This window comes from Protopterus annectens, chromosome 12.part0 (assembly GCF_019279795.1).
Source record: "Protopterus annectens isolate FY-2018-M chromosome 12.part0, PAN1.0, whole genome shotgun sequence".
NCBI classification, from domain to species: domain Eukaryota; kingdom Metazoa; phylum Chordata; order Ceratodontiformes; family Protopteridae; genus Protopterus; species Protopterus annectens.
The window spans coordinates 14,472,599-14,495,835 of NC_056746.1; the positions used below are offsets into that span (position 1 = coordinate 14,472,599).

Consider the following 23,237-nt stretch of genomic DNA (forward strand, 5'->3'; position numbering starts at 1 on the left):
GTGTGTGTGTGTGTGTGTGCGTGTGTGTGTGTGTTTAGGAATGTAGGCTTACTCATGTCTCTGTTAGATCAGAATACAAATGTAAATAAACTACTGTATTGTAGATGTACTGCGATTTCCTGGAACAGCAAGCCAAGTCTATAATTGTGAGTTATTGGATGCAGATGTGTGGGCAGCTAAGAATGAGTGTGGGAGGACTTGATAGAATTAATGAATTCTTACTCTAGATAGAAATGTCTAATTTGGCCATAGTTTGTAGGTGAAACAAGAAAGGATCCATCAAAGTTTGTGTAGAAGATAGAAAATAAATTCATGGGGCATTGCAATGTCTCAAACTAGTTTCAAAGCAGAGGGCTAAAACATTAAACTCCTAAAAACCAACAAGATTCCCAGAAAAGTGGTTCATTTTAGGCCCCCTAGTGAACATCATGGAGTCAGTCATTTACTTTATATATGTGGGCATTTGGTTGGATCCATCACTTAACGTTCACCATGCTCATGAAACAGAGATTAAATAAGTAATTCGTATTTTGGTTTTCTGCATCATTCTAGGGCAGACCACTAGCAGGTAAAGGCATGCTTCTACCCGAAGTGGAGTATAACTCTAAGCTATTGTAGCATCGCAAAAAATCAGGTCCTCCCTGCATGTTGTATGTAAACAAATCTGTAACACTGTGTGGTGTGGAGAGATTGACTTTTTGACTGTGACCCAGATGACTGGGGACTGATTAGCAGCCCTGGCACTGGAGAAGCCAAGCATAGAGGGGGAGGAATGAAGGAGAGTAGTTTGCTCAGGTGTCTTGGGGGGGGGGGCCTTGCACTCACTCACTCATTGGTGCACTGAGTTATACTGTTTCTTTGATGGACACTGAGAAAACAGTTTGCAGGGCATGCCTCTTGCAGAAGACAGTCTATTGCATGTCCATCGATGACATCTTGTTGGTATATACAGTTAGCACTTGGAAAAACAGTAATATACTCAAACCAGCCCTGCTGGCGGAATGTTTGCTCCTCCTGGTCAACCCACACCCAAGTGATGGATAAAGGGCCAGGTCATTTGACTCGCGAAGATGCTTATGCTCAGCAGACAGTGGGAGAAAAGAGCAACACTTAAAAAGGACACATTGTGATTCTTATTGTGGACAAGACTAAAGATGACAACTTGTTTTGATTCTTCTGCGTAGGTTACTATTTCTTGCCAAAAATGTCGGTGTCCAGATGGTGCTGTTTGCCACTGATGAATAGAATTTTTCTTTGTCTATGTTGATTAAAGTTTTTTTATTGATTTCTCATGGGGCAAAATTCTAACCAGCTGGCATAATTATGAAGTACTTTGAAAGAAGATAAAACCTCTTATTTTTTACTACCAGGGGCTTCCTAACTTAAGGGTTGAAATACAATGTTGGCATGCTTTTTAACGTTCTAAGGTCAAATGACAAACACTCATACTTATTTGAAAGCTCCTGTGTAGATCTTATTTAAATCATGCAATATAAAAGAAAAATTTAGACTTTTGGGACTCAGGACCATTAAATCTCATGCTGATGTTGCAGCCTATTAACCATCAAAGAGCCGCTATGTAGTCAGGCTGTTGTCCTCCCACAAAATCCTTAGTGTGGTTGTTGTAAGGTCAGATTGCACACTCACAAGCACAAATTTATGCATGCACATGCAGATGATTTGCACTGGGAAGGCACTAATTTAAGTCGTGGAATATGAAAACTCGAGATCCTAGGATAATAATCTAGTCTAAGCCTTAAATGTTCCTTTCATGTTTCACCTTTCTAACTATTTACCAGTAATATTTATTCTGCAGCAACAGCAGGATGCTTATTGTGTATTCTTTGACTGTGTTAAAGTCACATGGCATGATATGTGATCAGTCCCTTTCCACAAGCTTGAAGGGGACTTGGAGTTCCTTTCTTAGAGATGTCATTGTTAGGGTATTATAGCTAGTGAATAAAGGAATGCTAACAGTAGTTTAGATAATTCACTAAGGTTACTAGCTGAAGTCTAGTTGAGTGGTATATGATTCCCTGTGACTGGGTTCGGTTACAGTCCATGTGAATGAGAAGTTCCTGAGAGACTCAGTATGTTTTTGCTTGCTATACTGATCCGCCGTAAATGTTGAAATCATGAATATATCATTACCACATGTAAGCATTAACAGTTTTTTAAATCTGATTTTGGCTTTGGTCTCCCTCCAACTATAGAGGATCCCCATCTGACCGTTCAATGTATCTGCTCATTCCCTAGGGTTGAGATTTGTTCACTAAGCAGCAGAGGTTTGATTCACTGGGAGTGCTGCTGTGATATTCCCACTCTGCGCTGGTAATCAAGGAGCCTGAATCTTCGCCACTGACACTGGAGAGGGATGTTCACTTGGAATGCAAATGGATACACTCAGTATTTCCAGATGCAGACTCCAGATGCAGACCTCTCTGCATCAAGCACAATTTCCCTTAAGAGCACCCAGGGAACACGCTCAGTCCGGGGACTGGATGTTCATCGTGTTTCACTGTTGCAGTCATTACACTTGGGTTATCCTGCTGGCAGGCGACCTGCAGTCGGCCCGAGTTCCAAAGTCTTGGTCCGACGTCGGTTGCTGTCGAATCTTCCCTGACGTCCATGCGTCAGGGGTATAAAAGATGCAACCGACGCCATTTTCTTCAGTCTTTCTTGCTGCACTGTGCCCGAAGCAAAAGCACTTTGCAAGTGCTGGTCGGCCGACTCCTGAGATTTTCAAAATTGAGTTTCAGAACCGAAGTCTTCAATAAACCTAAGCACCCCTTTGGGGAAACTTTTTCTTGCTCCAGACCGATGTCAGTAAAAGTTAATAATTGTATCTCTTGTGGGAAGCAAATACCTCATAAGGACTTTCACTCTTACTGTATTCCTTGCCTAGGCCCTGACCACAACATTACCAGTTGTCGGTTTTGTGCTAGATTCAATAAACGCACTATTAAATGTCGGTTTGATTTTGCTTTACATTATTTTGGCCAAAGGTTTAATTACATAATGCAGTCGGAACAACTGGCTGGAATTTATAAAAAACGCAAAGACAAAGAAAAGGACAGGCATGTCCTCTCTATTTATCCAGACTCCCCAATGGCACAGGTTAGAGTTGAGTCTTTAGCTGGGGTTTCAAGCTAAGTCTACCCACACCCTGTCTTTGAAACCAGAGCTGTGTGTTTCTGCTGCAAACATCTGACATGCACACTTTTTGAGGTTTGATTTGCAAACACATGCACACACCTGGGAAAGGTTGACACAGATCCACCTGATGTGCCCCCTTCTGCCCATATTATAAGGTAGTTGTTACTGCCACCAGAACCCCTGCCAGCTACTTTAAGGCTCTTACAAGGGTACCCAATTATACCGAGTGAAATTAATATTAATATAAATGGTAATGTTGACCAAACAGCAAGGATTTCAGGAGTGGCCACAGTTATCACCAAATAAATATGTTGTAAATACTCTTAAAGCTTAAATTGTTTCTGAAAAGAACCAGTCATAATGAAAAGCTTAAATATATTTAATAATATATAATAAAATAACATGAAAATACTAAATATCTATTTACAGTAAACACCAGAGCTTCAGTCACACGACATATTAAAAATAACATGATGGAAAGTTTCACACAGTTGTAGAACAACAGTACTTCTAATCTCACTGTATTTTCCTGACTTATCTAAAAGAATTGCTGTTCCCAAGTTAAGTTACTTACCACCACAAGGCAAGATAATGTGGGTGAGAATTGTTGTCAGATCCAAGACAAAATACGGAGTGCTGAGAGCAATTTCCTTCTAATATCTAAATATTATTTCAGAGTTGATTACACAATAACATCACATCTGGTCATCTGACTTTGTTTCTCACACTCACCAACACTAGAAGCTGCTAGGGTTTTAGAACCTGTGTGTTACCATACATACAGATGGAGCTTTGCTCAGATGTGTGATGCAGCTGCTGGATGACATAAAACCACAAACCATGCCACTTTTCCTACGGGAGCTGCAACCTATTCTCTAGCACAGACATAGTGTCTCTGGCTCCATTCAAAACTGTGACTAATATCTTTATGGCTTAACCCATAAAGTAATTTAATTTCAGATATATTTTGCAAAGTCAAGTTTATTACGATTAACCTCTTCACTTCCAGTCTATGCTGTTACAATGTACACATTTAAACAGTTACAATAATGCATGTACATCTCTTTTCCTTCCAGCAGGGCAGACCATTGATGCATTTTAACACAAGCAGACCTCACCACTACATTTTCAACCAAGTATCTGTACAAATCAGTTTTATATATAAATGACGTATAATTTGCAAAATTCCAGCTAACTGTGCTGGTATATGCTAGAAATCCACTGCCCTATTTCTTGCATGGCTGGGAGTACCTCCTATCGTCACAGCTTCTATCATCCTAAAGTGGAACTGGAGTGTATTTTTAGCCTAACTTCTCTGGTCATGTCAAGTTATATCTGTAGGGTTGGACATGCAGTGGACATTGTGTGGGATTGTCACTTGCCAAGCAGGTGACCCCCCCCCCCTTGCAGCCATTGCTTCCCTTGGTTCTCCATTCTCTACCAAGGAGGTCAAAAATAGAGTGCTTTTCTGGACACGCACCTCTCCCACTCTGACAGAAGTGGGCTTAGTCCCTTCTTAGGTTTTTTTACTATGCAATCAGTACAATAGACCATTAGGCTAGCCAATGCAAGCCTTTATTTTGTTCCTCTGACTTTAAGAGCCCGGGTTAAATGCACAGATACCCATCTGTTCATCAAGGCTAGTTTTAAAGACTGATAAGGAGCTATTTTGTTTGATGTGTAGGGGATCATTTCAGAGAGTTATTTATTGTGCCAACAAGTTCTGTTTATATTTTGGATTGAGTTTGTCTTTAAAGAAGATATTTGTGATATTTCCAGTTTTGTGGGGATATGAGGTTAACTTGACTCTGTCATTTACAGCTGTTTAGGCCAAGCAGAGCTTGCTCTGCAAGAGTCTATAGATAGAATATAGAGTAACATGACAGGTCTCCTAGTTGGTCTGTATAACTGAAGGAGCTTATACCTAAGGTTTTCTTGTTTAGAAAGTAATGTGGTTAGTCTTGTTGCGTGATGTGTATGCATACAATTACATGACAAGGGGCATTATATTGTATTATGGTCACACAACAAGTAACATAGTCCTTTGCGCAGTGGAGTGGTGCAGCAGATAGCATTTTTGCCTCACAGCAAGAGGATGTTCTTCGTGTTTCACTGTTGAAGTCATCACCGTTGGGTTATCCCTGCTGTGGTAGCCCTCGGCCGGCCCGAATACCAGAGTCAATGTTTTTGTGTGCCGGCTGCTGTCGCCTGTAGTCTGATGTCAGGTCATCAGTACTATAAAGCAAGGCAGCCGCTGTCATTATATCAGTCTTTCTTGCCATGGAGCCCATAGCAGAAACAGTTTGCACGAGTGCTGTTCGGTTGCTACCACAGGTCGAACATCAGCAGCAAACGTCTAAAGCTAAGTACCCGTTGGGGACCCTTTCTTCTTGCTCTAACCGATGTCCGAAAAAGTTAACAATTATCTCGCCTGTGGAAAGCAGATCCCACACTGAGGCTTTCATTCCTACTACATCACTTGTTTAGGCCCAGACCACAAAGTCCCTCATTGCCGGTTTTGTGCCCTATTTAATGCAAGAACCATTCGCTGTAGAGCTCTTTTTGTAGATAAAATACTGAAGTGATAGTGAACAAATAACGCCAAGTCAATGCTATAGAAATGTACTTTTACTCGTTAGCGCTTTCATGCACGCCCATGCATGCACTTCTTCAGACGAGTTTAAAACATAAAAATGTACAAACATTTATACTCATTTTAATTAAACAATTAATCAATAAATCAATTTCAATCAAATATAAATTATAAACCAGCTCGAACAAATTAAACTATGGAAATATATTTGAACCATTCATGATTTCTTACTATAAAATTAATACGATATATTACATATTCACTTTAAAAATCAATTTAGTTAAAAGATACATAAAATCTTAATAATGACAACTATAATAATTTAAAAACAGCAACCTACCTTTTTGAAACAGATATCAAAAAACTATTACAAATATTCATGACAGAAAATGTGTATTTTTTTCTGTATTGTTCAAACTAAGAATATATAAATAGATTTGAATACAATACAAAAAAACATATTATTGTATATTTTGAGAAATTTATGCCCTTTCTCATCTGTTTAAAGCTTTTAACTTAAGTAAGCATTTAATCGAACACATATCATTGATCCCGGGATGTGAATAGGCATTGGTTTTAAATTGCCATAACAATTCACGTTCCTGTAATAGTAAATGCCAGGGTCCACCTCTAGGGTTTTTGTGTACTATTTCAACAACATTAAATAAAAAACTGTGATTTTTATTCTCAAGTAAATGTCCGAAAAAGTTAACAATTATCTCGCCTGTGGAAAGCAGATCCCACACTGAGGCTTTCATTCCTACTACATCACTTGTTTAGGCCCAGACCACAAAGTCCCTCATTGCCGGTTTTGTGCCCTATTTAATGCAAGAACCATTCGCTGTAGAGCTCTTTTTGTAGATAATTATTTTCGTGTTCCATCTTCCAATTCCAAAATGGCATCCATCAGCCAACAATCTGCCAATATTCCAAAAAAATGTAAAAATAGAGACAGGCCACACAAGGCTAAGACTTCTGACAATGCTACCACTAAGCAAGTCGTCAGTTCTCCGGAATTCATTGAGGCGCTTTTGCAGCCCCTGATGCCAGACTCATTTTCTACACAGGCCTCTGCCGAGACCCTTTCAGAGTCTGGTATACTGCAGAAATCCACTTAATCTTATAAGTCTTTGGCTGTCTCTGGCTCGGGTGGGTCCAGACCCATGACACAGGCACCAGCTTTCGAGCAGGCTGTTTGCACTACCGATTCTAGACAAAAAAAATCTTCTCTTGCAACTACTGTTTCTCAGAGGCCGATGTTTTTTTTCAGGCCTCAAAGCCAGTCCACTCCTAGGAAATCTGCTTCTATCCACCATCTTGCTACTGCTCCCCCACAAACTCAAATGTTTAAAATGGCGGAGGATCTCATCTCCTTTATCCGAGGTACTCAAGCCCCCACCCCAAAAAGAAAAAGGCTTCCTTCTCCAGAAATTAGGACAAACCAAGAGTCTGTGGAGTCTGATTATTCTGCCTTTGAAGAGGAACAACAGCCCTTAACTGTTTGAGGATTCAGATGCAGAGGAATCCATCCCGTCTGCCTCCCCTCCAGAGGACCTTTCCTTTGGGGAAACCCTCCACTCCCTCGGAGAGCATTTTCAATGGGAATCTCAGGACTACCCACAGTCAAATAAACTGCTTAGAGAGTGTCTGGACCTGTCCCAGCACAAGACCCCTGGCCATCCCTCCTATACTAGAAGTGGTGGATGATGTTTTCCTTGAATCCAGCTTAGCCCTGATGCCCTACCTCTTGCTCCAGCTAAACCTGACAGGTACTACAGAGTACCAGATTCTCACAAATACATGTACAGGAACCACTGCTGCAGACCCTGAGGTCATTACACAGGGACTCAAAGGAGCTAAGACTAGTTCTGCCAAGAATCCTCTTCCTTCTGACAAAGACTCCAGAGCTCTGGACAGATGGAGTAAGAAAGTATACACCTCTGCAACCTTAGCTATCAGAGCACTCAATTGTCAGTTTCATATGTTAAAATATCAACAACGCACCTTGGAACAAATAAAGCAGAAGATTGCTACCTCTCCTGATGGTGCCAACTCAAAAGAGCTGGCAGAATTACTTCACTCTGCTGGTCAAGTGGCCAAACACTCATTACAATGTGGATATGATGCCCTAGAAGCCTCTAGCAGGGCAGCAGTGATAGGATCTGTTATTAGAACGCATGCCTCGCTGAAGGAAAAATATCTCTCTCTGATCATGTCAAGTCTAAACTTATTGATGCACCCCTAGATAAGGAATGCCTATTGGGGGAAAAAGCAGAAGTGGTGCTTAAAAAGATGGAACACAAAGCAAAATCTGTGCAAATGGCAAAAGATTTCTTTCAAGTTCAACCGCCCATATTCAACAGAAACTTCCCCTCTAAGCACTGGGCCTGTCCTGCACCCAGCAGACAGGGCCAAAGTAAGCCCCGCAGGGACAGGAGCATCCATCAGCCAATCTATCTGCCAATATTCCAAAAAAACGTAAAGATAGAGACAGGCCACACAAGGCTAAGCCTTGATGCTACCGCTAAGCAAGTAGTCAGTTCTCCGAAATTCAGTGAGGCGTTTTCGCAGTCCCTGATGCCAGACTCGTTTTCTACACAGGCCTCTGTCGAGACCCTTTTGGAGTCTGATATACTGCAGAAATCCACTTAGTCTTCTGAGCCTTTGGCTGTCTCTGGCTTGGGTGGGTCCGGAGCCATGACTCAGGCACCAGCTTTCGAGCAGGCTGTTCGCACTACCGATTCTAGACAAAAAATGACATCTTCTCTTACAACTACTGTTTCGCAGAGACCGACGGTAGGGCAAGAAAAACTGATGTAATGACGTCAGCTGCCTTGCTTTATAATACTGACGACCTGATGACAGCAGCCAGCGCACAAAAAACATTGACTCTGGTATTCGGGCCGGCTGAGGGCTACCACAGCAGGGATAAAACCCACAGGTGATGACTGCAACAGTGAATAACCTCTAACATCTACATTTATAGTAAGTGTACACAACTGTACTTTCTCTGGTTCGATTCTCAGCTGAGGTGACTTCTGTGTAGAGTCTGCATGGTCCTCCCTGCTTTCGTGTGGGTTTCCTCTGAGTGCTCCAGTTTCCTCCCACATTCCAAAAACATGCACCTGGAGCATTTCTCCCTGGGCCTCCACTGAAATTGGGCTCTTTCCCAGTTGGACTTTCCTGGTAAAGAAATGTTAAATAAATAAAAATAAATAATTTGGTATAGTCAAGATCAATAATTTCACTGGATGTGGATGATATGTTTCTTATTAAATGCTTGAGTCAGCTAGAATGAGAAGTCATGTCAGTCAGCAAGTATCAAAATCAAGCTCCCCCCCCCCTTTTTGCAGTGGGCAAGCTCTCCCACACTTTTCATAGTTGTATATCAACTTCATGAACATACAGCATTGCTTTAGAGGTCAAACTACATTGAAGCTACAGTGCTTATAGAATGATTTCCTAACAGCAGTTAATACATGTAGTCCAATGAGAGTTCATTGTCTATGAATGTGACTAGGTCTTTAATGGCGGTGTCAGCTTTGAATTTATATCTTTCATGTGGTTAGGTATCACTGAACTTGAGTTCATAACCATGACAGCTGGTACTAGTGTAGCTTAGACCCTCATTAGTGTTGTTTACACCCTTTTGCAGTATGTGACTGTCAGTTGGAGATTTATTGATGTCCTTAAGTTTGCAGTCATCATCAGACTTTTTCAGCTAAACACTCTTGGCCTCCATTTGGATATCAGAGAAGTGTATCCTGAAAAAGAGGGGATCCAATACGGAGCTTTATAAGATGCTACTAGTGCCAAGTCTTTTAGAGGAATGTGTGCACCAACCCTCACAGTGTACATTCTGTCAGTGAGCCAGTTTGCTAACCAATTGATTTACCTCAGCTGATAATCAAACCAGAGAAGCTGTTGCTGTTGAAGCAGCATTGTTACCTGTTGCATCACTTTGCTGCCTGTCCATGGGTTACTTGGGGGGGTTAATGTTCTGGCAGTTGAGCTTTTCAGTATTTCCAGGGTGTGGGATAGTGTCAAAGGCTGTGACAAGCTCCAGGTTGGCAGTGCACTGATTGCCCATTATCCAGGGCTTCAGTCACCTTCTCTCAATTTTTTCTGCCTCCAGAAGCTTATCCAGTGCCCTTATTGATCCTGGATGATTTGGATCATAATCAGGCCTCCTATTCCGTTATGCTAAGTAGCTGGCCACCAGGGTGTTGATGGTTGAGAGGTTGGTGTATAAACTCAAAATTAAGTTTAAGGTGCTTCCATAGGCTGCATTCACAAAGCACATGGTCCTTGCCATGATTATATGTCTTTGCTGTGGTGAAAGAGCATTTAGAGGTAATTTGCTTAATTGCTCACAGCAGTATTGCAAAATAACGTAAAAGCAATTTTAATGAAACTCTTAAAAATAATACTAAACAGTTTAATGCAGGCACACTAATGGTGTATAGGAGACAAGGATGTGATATGGTTGTCAGTTTCTGTTCATAGTGGTCTTTAAATGTTTCCTCATCATGCATTCTGCTGAGTTTACCAGATCTCCCACATTCTATATTGTCATAGCAACCACATCCTGTTGTTCAAATTCCCAAGGTTCTTTTAAATCTGAGGACCCCCCTTTCTGGAATTGTATTCTGCACATTTGCAGCTTAGTTGGCTGGCCTCATCTGCTGGACTTGTCACTATTTATAATAAGGGCACATGCAGTGTCCAGATTTGTTAGGACATAGAAAAAGCCTTCATTGAGAGCAATAGGCTGCACTTATGAAACTGTACTTATGTTAGAGAAGAGACCGTGCAGAATTTTTTCAGAAAGCATGGGCTGCTGATATTAGACTCTGTCATCAGTTTACGTAAGCAGCTCCATTTTTTTCTCATGTTCTCAGAGCTAGTTGTCAGACAGTGCTCTGGAAGTGTCCACTGTTTAACATTTTGGTTTCAGACATTAAGCACTTTTTCAGAACCAGTATGCCAGGTACACACTGCCAAAATAATGATTTGTGTTATTGGTTGCATGTTTGAAAGAAAAACAAATACAGCAGCTGATGCATAACACAATGTTTGTGACGAGCTGTCTGCAACAGTGTTATGTTTCTGGAGTTTGTGAGGACTGGGTGGAGGTGCAGCTGCAGTACGAGGCATCACTAGAAAGTCTTCCTGAAAAGGTGTTTTGAATTGTGACAGCAGTGGAAAAGCAAATGTAGGAAAAACCTGCACTGCCTCTCTCATTAATTGTATCACAAGACTGAACGTGAAAGAAGCATTTTCAAACCCAGAAAAAACAAATCACAGGAACAATTAGATGTAAGTTGTTAGGGAACCTGTAATGTAGTCATTCTACATGACTGATGGCTGTCATTACTAAAGTCCTCACCTTTTGACCAACTACCAAGGTCAGAGCCTTACTGTGGCACCACCAGGTCAGGTATAAAATAACACAGCAGTAGAGAGAATGTTATGGACAAACTACAGGCCACTGTAACCTGTAAATGTTATCTCTTATCAGTGTAGAAGCATTACAGGCGGTATTTCTGTTGGGTCATAACTTGCAAAAAATATTGCATTTGACTTGAAGTTTAATGAGCTTTCTAAGTATTTCTTTAGTATCCTGTAGCTGACCAGTCTTGTGAAGTTTTTACAGTATTATCTGGATATTCCTGGGGGTCTGTCATATCACATTAACCGCAGAAGTTTATTGGTTATTACTAAGGAGAAACAGGGTGGCCAGCTTAAAATTCTAGTCTGGTTGTCTTGATTTTTAACATCTGAGCAATTGCCTTTATTTTTGCACTGGAGAATATCAAAAAAATAAGCTAAAAGGAGGAACTGGCAATTTGTAATTATTTCCTTTTGAAGCTATGCATTTATATGGAATGATAACTTATGAAATATGCAGTTTAGTTGTTTTTCTGTCTGTTTGATGACATCAAGAGCCTTGAAATTGAAGAACTAGTAAACTGGATTATTTTTGTTGCAGGCTGTGTCATGTTCTTTTATTTTAAAAGCAAGTCAGCTTGTATTGTACGTTTACCAAGTTTAGTTCCCTCTTTTCTTTTTAACTGTTTTAAAATTAGTAGCAGCTATTGTCTTCCAAATGTCAACAGCCATGGCTTTATGTGGGCCTAGCACATCAGCATTGTCGCTAGGATCTTATTTACAGTAGAATATTGGCATGAGGGTGAAAAAAAAAACAGGTTGTAGCTTCATTGAAAGATGCACAAATCTGCAGAGGTCTTTTGGACGGTATTCTTGTTTTCATGTTAAACGTAAAATAAGGATGTAAAGTATGTAAGCTGTCTGCATTGTAAACAATTATTTCAAATTACACTTAAGTGTTTTCTTTAAGAATTTCAGGAATCTGCACACATAGTTACCATATTATGCTCAACCTTGCACTTAACAGTTTGTGTCAGAATGCATTGCCAGTCAAGAAGACATATTTCGGATTGCTGTAACCATTTGATCTATTTTCGTTTATATTTTGTAGTACCCCCAAAACCTTGCCACCTCCAGAGCATCAGGAAACCCCGCAGATCTGAGTCAATTCCACCTCCACCATCCCGTCCACTCCCTGCAGATCCCCGTCCTGGGAAGAGCCCAGTTCATCGGGCAGAAAGCACTGATGGCGTGGGACCCTTTTGTGTATCTTCTCTGATTGAGAAGTTTGAGAGGTAAGTGTACAAGATGGTAAGTAGGGCATATTAGAGCAACTTAGTGCTACAGTGAGAAAAAGAATTTAGTAGCTGCTTCAATGTCTGTCTTCTGCTACACAGTTGTGTTAATTAAGGACTGCTGTTGTGGTAGAAGAATGTCCCTTAAAATGTTGTTTTCTTACAGTATGTGGTCTTCCATCCTATTTTACCCCATCAGTGTGGTTTATCCTGTGGTATTTGCTTCCATGGTATTAACTTTAGTCAGGTCCTAGAACATTCTTTATTGAGTTTTAAATGTCTGTGTAGAAGTGCCAGAAGTTTCTTTATTCTAAATTCCCCATTCTCCATTAATGCACATTTTCCAGTTCCACTGGTGCTTGTAATGTTAAATCTCTGCATTTACATTGTGGACAGGGGTGTATTTTTTTAAACATTTGAAGTATTTGATGTAGCATTTGTCTGCAGGTGTGTAATAAGCTTAGTAGTTTAATGTTGAACCTTTGAGTGTATCTGACAGTATTGTCTTACTGCATAGTGAGGAGGAGGGTAACTGGACATGTGCTGAGCATTGTTATATTCTCAAGGATGTGGCCAGAGGCATGTGCCTAATCATGTGGTTGTAATTGGAGACCTGGCGTTTATATCACGTTATCGAAAGATGAAAATAGCGAACGCTATTTCATCGGCCCCAAAATATCTAAACATGAAAATATCGAACATTCAGAACAGCAAATTTTTTCCCATGGACACAAGCATATCAAACAGCAACCACACACATACACTTAAATTCCTACATCTAACGCTACACTAAACTAAACGTACACTATCTACCCACTTACCTTAACCCAAACCCTAACCCTAAGGTGCATCACTATCGCACACTCACCTAACCCACGCCCTAACCCTAACTCACTTAAACTGCCCCTAACCCTAAAGTCTGTCACTATCGCACACACGCCTAACCCGCGCACTAACCCTGACTCACTTAACCCACCCCTAACCCTAATGTACAAACAATCGTACACTTACCTGAACCCAACCCATAACTTTCCACCACAGCACTAAGAATAGCGAAGCCACAGAAACGGCCAGCCAAATTCTTTCCCGAGGAAAGAGTTCGCTGTTCTGCAGCTTCGCTATTCTTAGCGTTCGCTGAAAAGTGTTCTATATTAGAACATTCGAAGTTTTAATAATTCGATGTTCTGATATAGACCCGAGACCTGTACTCATTGTGATGGTGTATGGTCATAGGAATGTACTAGGTATGCTGCAATCTAGTCAGTGGCACGTTCTTGATGTGATAGGGGTGGTCAAAGCTAAGTGCTGACTACATTGGGTATATTGGGTTTGTCCAGGGCATCATAAGGATGTTTTTAAGTATGTATCGAGTATGATGAGTTGCAGTCAGAAGTGTTTGTGGAGTTGGGTATGACTGTGGATGTGTGCTCAGTCCGCTAAGATGTAAATCGTGGGCATAAGCGGAGTCTGAGATATGATTGGAGGTTTATACTGAGCTAATTAGATGTAGTTGTAGACATGTGCTGAGGATATTGCAGTATGTTTACAGACATGTCCTAACTTGCTTGAGAATGGTTATAGGCATTTGTTGAATATGATGAGGTATGGTTGGAGACATGCTGCGTATGGTGGGATGTGGCCACAATTATCTGCTTAGTGCAGTGGGGTTTAATCAAAGCCGTATGCCAAGTTTGACTGCGTGGTCAGTGGTATCTGTTGGGTATAATGGGGTATAGTTGGAAACATGGGGAGAATATAACAGGGTGTGATCAGACGCACATTATGGTCTGCATTCAGAGGCATGCAGAGTGTGATGGAGTGTGGTCACTTGCATGAGATAGGTGTAAGACTTGTGCTAAGCACTAAATATGATGCTGTGAGCTTGGAAATATGAATGGGTTTATGTTTAGAGGATTATACTGAATACAATGGGAAGTGGTTAGAGGCACGTACTAAACATTGTAGGTTACAGTTAAGAGATTCTGCTGAGTGACGATGTGTGATAGAGGTGTGCTTGTTTGCATGATGTGTTGTAATCAGAGTCGTGCTGAACATAAGGTGAGATTATGAACAAGTATGATTGCAGGCATGTAGTGAGACTGATGGGATGTTTGTCACAGTGCAGAGGACTAAAGCTCTGACTTGAACTCCTTCCTGTGCCAAGGTTACAGGGTTTGAATCTTTTTGCCTTTGTCTACTGTGTAACATTGAATATGTCACTTATCCAGACGGTGCTTCGGGACAGCTGGAAATTTGTAGTAGTAGTAACTGCATGTGAACCCATGAACTTAAGGGTGATGTGTGGTTGTTGCCATATGTTGACTGTAATGAGTTATCAGAACCATAGCTAGGTTATCGGGTACCCTGCCTGTGCAGTACTCCAAACTGGCAACCCCCCAAACTCAAAGTTGAGGTAGTTGAGCCAAAGAAAAAAAAACTCCTGCAAGTAGCAAGTTGCTTGTTTACTACAGCTGTCACAAGCAGAGTATTACAGTTAATACCACACACACTAAGTGCTTCTGTGCTTCTACCATGACTGCAAACAGCAGTATCTGGATTTATTTATGAAGCTGCAATTGTCTCTTGGCTTCATAAAGAGGTGCTGGTACTGCAGTCCTGCATCATTGGTACCTGGCTGATATTGCCTCCTAAAGCTTGCATCATGGCAGCCACCCTCTTTGCCCCACCATAGTTATAACACTATTGATTGGTGTGTTTGGACCATGGTTGGGTATGCTCATCCTTATCCGAGTACATTAATGTGTTGTGAACGGTTTGTAATGATTTTGAAAAGGATTTGGCAGGATTCATAGTGAGTATTATGAGCTGTGGTGAAATTTATGTGCTGATTATGATGGAATGTGTGTCAAACTATGATGGGGTGTAGGGGAAGCATTCACTGTGTATGATAGGATGTGTGTCAGACTATGATGGGGTGCAGGGAAAGCATGCACTGTGTATGATGGGATGTGTGCCAGACTATGATGGGGGGGTATAGGGGAAGCATGTGCTGTGTGTGATGGGATGTAGTCCTAGGTATGTGCACAGCTGGATGTAGGCAGTTATGGCAGTACAAGCATGTATTAGTGCAGTCACAGATATCTCCTTACTGGCCCTGCATTCATAGAACATTTCGAGTTTTGTAACAGCTTGCACTGTAAGTGCCATGGAAGGTATTTTTATGATCACACGCATCAGACAGGTGTGTCTTGTTACAGAGGCAGCATGCTGGTGCAAGTAAACCAACAATGCCAACTGAAATGTACCACACCCTGTCTTCAGGAGAAGTTGTTTATTTTTTTACAGGCTAATTTATATTGCGCATGGAGAGGGTATTTTTGCTCTGCTTCTTTTAATGTGCTGTTTAACAACAGGATTTTAGGAAGTGGCTATGACTGGTACTATTTATGACTCATGATTTAAGAGAGAGACCTGCAAAGAAGCTGGTCTCTTGGTTTTTATTTGAGTCACATCTCTACATTTGTACTGTGACTTTCTGAAAACCACTTGACCAGGCATTGTTGGCTTGCCACTGAAAAGTGACACTTGTGTCAGCAGACTCGTACTCAGTTAAAGGTAGATATATGGTGCGACTGCATTTTGTATAGGCTCACCTTTCCTGTAAAGCCACAGTTTTTTGGCACTGTCTATGCAGGATCTAGGACTGTAGTTGAATCAGGATATTCGGGCTACAGTATACTCACCTGATACTACATATTTGTCATTGCTCTGTGTAGCAGCAAACACCTTGTCACTGTATATTGCCTTACAGATTACTGTACAGTGCTGCTTCACAGATTTCTGTACTGAACAGATTACTTTATGAAGTAGCAGGAAGTCTTGTTTCCGGCAGTTGCAAAAGTTTCAATTTTTTATATATTATGCTGTAAAATGGTTGCTGTTATTGTATCAAGCTCTTCCCATAGCAATGTGTTTTTATAACGATGAGTTTTTTTCTAGGTGATTTCTACCCCCATACCTGCAGATCATTTTTTCCCTTAAAATCATGACAGGAGCTGTCCAGAGGGGACTGACACTTGGGCAGCCATAAGAATGCTTGGTGTCTTTGCTGCCATCCAGGCTGTGAAGACATAAAATTACAGCTTAACCCTACCCCACAGGCAAGGGGAAGAGCAATCCATATGACCACAGAGGCTTACGATGGCTTTCCCACTTGGGCACACCCAGTATGAAGGCTACCCACCTATTGGTTGCTTCATTAGACTAGCACCTGCCCCTATGTGGTGATGTATGTGGCCAGCTCTGCCTTACCCTACCCCCATAATGAGTAGGTCTTCCCCTACCAGTGCCATCAAATGCTTGAGCCAGTAATCAGACTCTGGTCACCTGGGTTGCATTTAGCACTTTATCCCTCACTGCCATTGATATTGTATTATTTATTTATTTATTTACAGGTTATATTCTCTCACATTTGCCCCTTTGATGACAGTGCTGTAAGGATTGTGATGTTTTTCAGGATTACTGTGTCATCTTTTTTTCAAACTTTCCTGAAACATTGGCTTGCTTCCCTCTAACTCTGTACGTTTTTCCTTAGCTAGAAAGGGATGAAGTTTAATTGTCATCAGCTGGCGGATTCATTGGGTAGCCAGCACGGAATCTCCTGAGCCTTACCTTTGGAAGTGACACCCAGAAAGTTAGTATATCTCCCTTCTGCTCTTTGAGAATCCAGAGTGAAATAGAGCTTAGTAGACTCACATATAGTGATCCTTCAAGTCTCATAGTGAGGGCTTTGTTGCTGAACACGAGTTTGGGTAATCTACTTTGTTTCCATACTGAACTGAGCTAGGCCCATTGGAGTGGGGTGATGATACTCCAGTGGTTTCCACCCCCTTGTGAACATACACGAGTGCACACACTGATGTATTCTGAGAGCTCATCTCATAGAGGCCGAAACATGGTAGAAAACAATTTGATGCTGTGCAGACCATCAAGGCCAGGTTAACATGTCTACAGCATATTTCCTCAGGTGTTGATTTGTGGTTTGGAGCCCAAGCATGTCTAGAGTTCATTTCTTATATTACATGCTAACAGAGCCCAGGATTTCCAAATTTGAAGCCTAGGGTAAGAGAGTGTCCCTTCCTTGTAATTCGTGAAATTTCCATTGAAGTTTGCAAATTTCCTCAAAGGTTGTATGACACTGGGGAATGGTATATTAAGTCAAAGAGTGCAGTAGCACCTCCTCTCTCCACATAGGTACATGTATGAGGTTTGACCCCCCCTCCCCTCACCTAGGACTAATGATTTTTGTTTTTTTTTATTATTAAACAGATTGTGGCCCATAGATTGAAATTGACTTGACTGAATTTACTATAACTATTTCTCTGTCCCTCAGAATCTAGTTGGCATGGTGATTCTAAAGTCATTTAGATACCTGCTTCATAGAGTTATTGAGAGGAAGGATCACTAGCTACCTCCCCCTTTCCCATGCATGAAGGTACCTTATTTGGAGAAACTGTTAGGCTTATTAGGTTTATGAAGCTCTCCTTGTATTGACCTACTACTTTTGTGCTCTTAGTTCTGAAGACACTGAACCATTGCCTGAGGAAGAAGACAACTAAAGAATCCTAGGTCATCTCCCTTCTTGGAGTCAGTCTGAAATATTACCCTGTTAATATTCAAAATCTGATTTTCCAAGATTCTGAGAAGACAGATACCTTTAATAAGCCACCCCCACATGGCTTTCTCACCAGACATCTTAAGACATATTCCTACAACTTGTCAGCTGTCTCACATAGTTTGAGAGATCACAACATACGGTCGTCTTGCTTCTAGATGATGAGCCCAAAGCTTTGGCAGTGTAGATTGGAACATCTTTTCCTTTGCCACTTTGGACATCAGGGCACTTAATTGTCTGTCTTAATTTCCCCACTTCTAGTGACCTGTTACAGATTGTGCTTTGGAAGAAATGGTTAAACTCTGAGTCAGGGGCCAAGGAACCTGGAGTCAAGATCCTTACAACAGCTTTTTCAGGGGATTTTCTTGTATCCAGATGCTTTAGAGAGAAGTGGCATAAGATTCTTGTCTGCAGTGGACAGTCTGTCTTTTGTTCAAGGGTAAACTGAGAAATAATATTCTGTTGCCCTTTCCAAAGAAATGTTCTGTTTGGACAGGCTTCACAATGCCTGACTGAAGGCCAGCAAAATAAAAAGCAGGTGTTATCCACTGTGTATGTTTTTGTGGTTCTCCTTTCTCAGTTTCTTCACTTCTAAAACAGCCCACCCCACAAAGGAGAAATCTTGTCATATGCTGAGAAAGGTTGCTCTGCATCAAGTGGTCCACCCCAACCTGGCTCCACCTTTTAATTCACTTGGAATGACACCTCCACTGGAAGCTTCACAACAATCCTAACTGTCACTTGGGACTGCTTGTTGGGGTCTGGATCTTTAAGTACAACAGTGATTGGAAAACCCTTATCCAATAACCAGTGGATTCAGGACATGGTCTTTAATGCCCATTTATTAGCGCTGCTGAGTACCCCCACTATAGAGGGCTCCATTGACATCAGAACACTTCAAACAGACCCAGACTGTAGTCCTCAAAGAGTCCATAGAGCCTGTTAAAGCTTTGGAGAGAGAGGGCAGGTTCTGTTTTTGGTTTGTCGTTGTTTGAGAGGGATAGTATGTTCTATCCCTAGTGAATTTATCAAGCAAGAACATTATACCAGATTCTGAATGATGGCTCACCAGAGTTTCTTCTACAGGGTTTCTGAATGATATTGATGGATCTCAAGGATGCCTTCTGATACATTAGAAGCTGTGGTTTTCACAGGAGGTTTCTTTAATTTAATCTGGATGGGCGTCCCTTCCTTTACAAGGTCCTGCCATTTAGTGTGTATCCAATTTATTTACCTAGGTGTTGGACATAAAGGTGGCAGTCTTGCAAGAGAAAGGTTTACTTGTACTTCCCTACCTAGATGTTTGGTTTCAGTAGCCCTGTGAAAAAGATCATTCTGGACATTTTTAGTGTCCTTCCCTGTTTGCAAGTCCAAGCTGGGGGTATGTAGCAAGTTTAGTCTGGTCATGGAGGATTACTTTCAAAGAATGTAAGAATTCTGTGCTGAGGTCAAGATCACAGAACAGAAAATATTGTAAGTGACGTACTACAGAATGCAGTCTTGCAAATCAACTAATATGAGTGCACTTGTCTGTTATGTGTCACTTCTCTAGAGTATAATAGAATCACAACTATATTTCAGCTCCAAACCATTAAATGTTTGGTCTCTGTCTGCTTTCCATCTGGTCCTGCGTACCACGTAACTTTGATTCTGCACCTCACTTATCCATAAGCCAGAACCCTTCCATCAGGAGGATCTCCCTTTCAAGGAAGGAATTGGTACCTTCATGTCAAGAATGGTTTTGTGAACTAGGTGGCACTTTAGATGTCATCCTGCAGATCCAGTATTTTTCTTTGTCTGCACATCTTTACTTTCTCTCAAGAAGAGCGCATTCCTTGCTCTGCTGAAACTTGGCTATCCAATTCCCAGTTAATACTCAATCCAAACAAAACTAAACTCCTCATCTTCCAACCCACAAAATCTAACCTAACCTACTCCCACTTTAATATTACAGCCAATGACAACACCATCATTCCCCCAAGAGAACACACCAAAACTACTAGGTGTTAAGATTGACAGTTGTCTCATATTTGACATTCACATTTCATTGACCATAAAAAAGTTAACAAAAATTAGGAGCTTTATACAGAAATAAGCAATTCCTCACTAAAACAGCCAGAATTTCAGTTGCCAATTCCCACCTTATCTCCACCCTTCTCTACGCATCTCCTATATTTACCAACCTAAGGCAAACTGACCTAAATAAACTTGAGTCTTGTTGCAACAAAATCACCAAGTTTGCCACCAAGGCTCCCTTATGCAGTCACCACTCTGTCTCACTTACTGAACTTGACTGACTAGAACTCCCTCGACGTCTTCACTGGAATCAACTCTCTCTTACTCATAAGCTAGTAAACTATCCTTTTAAAGTCCCATCCCTCCAAAAGATACTCCATCCCTATTGTGCCACCAGACCACTACGTTCCAGCAGCAAAAATCACTTACAAGTAACCAGCGCCAAGAACTCAGTTGGAGAAGCATTTTTCTCCTGCATAATAGCCAAGTTATGGAACACTCTTTCCCCCCACAATAACTTCTATACAATCATGCACTCACTTCAAAGTTGTACTTAAAACTCACTTAAAAAAACACTGATTCTGCCCTTGCACCTATCCGGACTAGAGACTCTTACCCTACTCCCCAAGCCACTCAGCCACCCTGCAATAATATTTTCAGTCCTTCCAAATCTGGCACTGGCAGTCTTATTTAACTTCATTCAATACCTCTCCTCAAATCAAAACCTGAGCCATCTACTTACTGTCTATGTCACCTATATTGCCTCTGTGTATCATCTCATGCCTTATTCTTCCCTACTATTTCCTCCTAGTCTCTACCCCCGATTACTCCACCACCTCCAAACAATGCTCTACATCTGTCTCTGTTTACAGCCATTCTGTTATGTCCAGAAAGCTTATTACTATATCACTGCTGTGATTGTCACTACTTGTATTAATGTTGCAATATGTGCCATCTTAATGTTGTAATATGTGCCATCTTAGAGGTATCCAATGCTCCTATGCATATATGATTGTATACTCCATGTAATCCACTGTCCTACGTCTAAATATGTTCTTCATACTTTACATTGTGGTTTTTGCTGATATTTGTACACTTGCATTTCTTACTAACTTGTACTTAATGTATCTTTGTTGTGGAGCTTTTCTCCCCGGTCTTTCACTGAAAAAAGATCTGTGTCCAGTCGGATTTTCCTGGTAAACAAATGTAAATAAATACATTTTTTTAAAAAATCACATTTGTATTTTCACATATCTGGACTGTCGTCCTGTAAATGTCTGCTTGTGTCCAGCATGTTCTTAGACTTGTCAAAGGCATTTGATGCTGTCCTGAACCAGCAACTGCCCGTTTGACTGTCCTCAACAGGACTTTCACAATACTCCTTGTTGTGGTTTCTTAGTTGCCTGTCTGGAAGGCAACAAGCCGTTAAATGACAGCAAACATACTCATCTTTTCAACCAGTTACTACAGGTGTCCCTCAGGGCTTTATCGTGGGGCCTCTCCTATTTAATTAATGACCTCCACACCTCCACTCACCATGATAGTTTAGTTCAGTATGCAGATGACTCAACATTTATATGTGCAGCCTCAACAATAAATAAGGTCCAAGACATTACACAAAAATCTTTCTCCTCTGTAGAAACCTCGCTCAAAGAATCAAACCTCCTACTCAACCCCAAGAAAACTAAGTTAATGCGTTTTACCTCAGAAAGTTGCTAAAATCAAAAGCAATCTTTTACCATAAAGTCAGCAAATAAGACTGTCATTGAAACTGTAACTTATAGTAAACTTCTAGGTATTAGATGACAGTCTCCATTTTGAGTAGCATATACTGCACACCTTTAAATCTACACGCAAGAAACTAGGCTGCCTTTATTAGGATCAATGGATTTCTTAGATACTGCAAGAAAAACTCTATAGCCACCACCTTCTTATTGCCAACTCTCTTATACACTGCTCCTGTCCTAACAAACTTAAACAGTGCTGAAAGAAAGAAACTTGCCTCCTGCTACAGTAAAATAGCTAAATTTGCCACCAAATCTCCCTTATAGGGACCCACCATTGTCATAGGGAAAGCAGTTAAACTGGCTTGAACTGCACAACTACCTAACATATTCACAACTTACTACAGCACACAAACTCATCATCCAGAAAAATGGTCTGCATGACAAAACTTGCCGTACTGTCCAGCAAGGGACTTCTGTTCTCGTAACAAATTCTTATTACTTACAGTTAAGTCAAATAATGTTGCAGGAAACTTGCTCTACACACACTATGTTGCTAAACTCTGGAATAGTATCCCAACACAAAACTCTCTGACAAACTCAGTAGTTTTAAACCACTGCTTAAACAACATTTTAACCAGTCCTAGTTCTGCACATGCTCATTACAATGCTAAGACTGTGTGTTCACCATACGATAATCTCCAAACACTCTGCCTAGAAAGAATACTCTCAACCTCTCGCTGACATGACAAAGCAAAATAAACTGAAATGTTTTGTATGCCTTTGCAGGCTGGCACAACTGCTATCCCAGGTGTTTCAGACACTCCATCTGCACCATCCTCCAGGTGATGCAGGAGCTGTGTGCATGATATCACTATATTCATTCTTGTCTGTATGATGACTGAGCTGAGTCTCACCCACTCTCCATCTGGTTCCCTCAGTCTCAGGATCCACTGCTTAACTGCATGCTGAGTGAGATGACTCACCCCTGTCCATTTGGTTCCCTCCGTCTCAGGACCCACTGCTTGAAGATGGAGTGCTTTGGCTGCAGTCTGATCTTTTTTTTATACCACAGAGCTAACACCTTTCTGACTGCTTCCTTAAACTTGTCCCTGATGTCTGTAAAGATGTCAGAACATATTGTTTTATATAGCTAACCCATTGGGCTGGGGCAAGCATCTAATTACAGATTTATTATACCAAGTTTGAACAGTAACACTAAACATATCTCTCAGCTGTATCTCATCTTGTATCTTAAAAAATATCCCAGTTCCACAGTGAAATAACTTACCATGCATTCAGAGGTAAGATTTCTATTCAAAGATCCAGGGTGAATAATACCGGTGAAACAAAATATTTTAGCTATACCATGAGTTCCCTGGTTAATGTTTTTAAAAAATGCCCTACATTTTACCCAATTTCCACAC

The 23,237-nt window shown here is 41.0% G+C and overlaps 1 protein-coding gene across 1 annotated transcript in view; it reads left to right on the plus strand.

Annotated features, from left to right (window-relative positions):
- Nucleotides 1-23,237, plus strand: part of FGD1 (FYVE, RhoGEF and PH domain containing 1) — an 854,635-nt gene that overhangs the window by 430,946 nt on the left and 400,452 nt on the right. Inside the window, exon 3 of the mRNA XM_044089056.1 lies at nucleotides 12,252-12,435. Coding sequence (XP_043944991.1) covers nucleotides 12,252-12,435 — 184 coding nt within the window. The remainder of the gene's footprint in view (nucleotides 1-12,251; nucleotides 12,436-23,237) is intronic.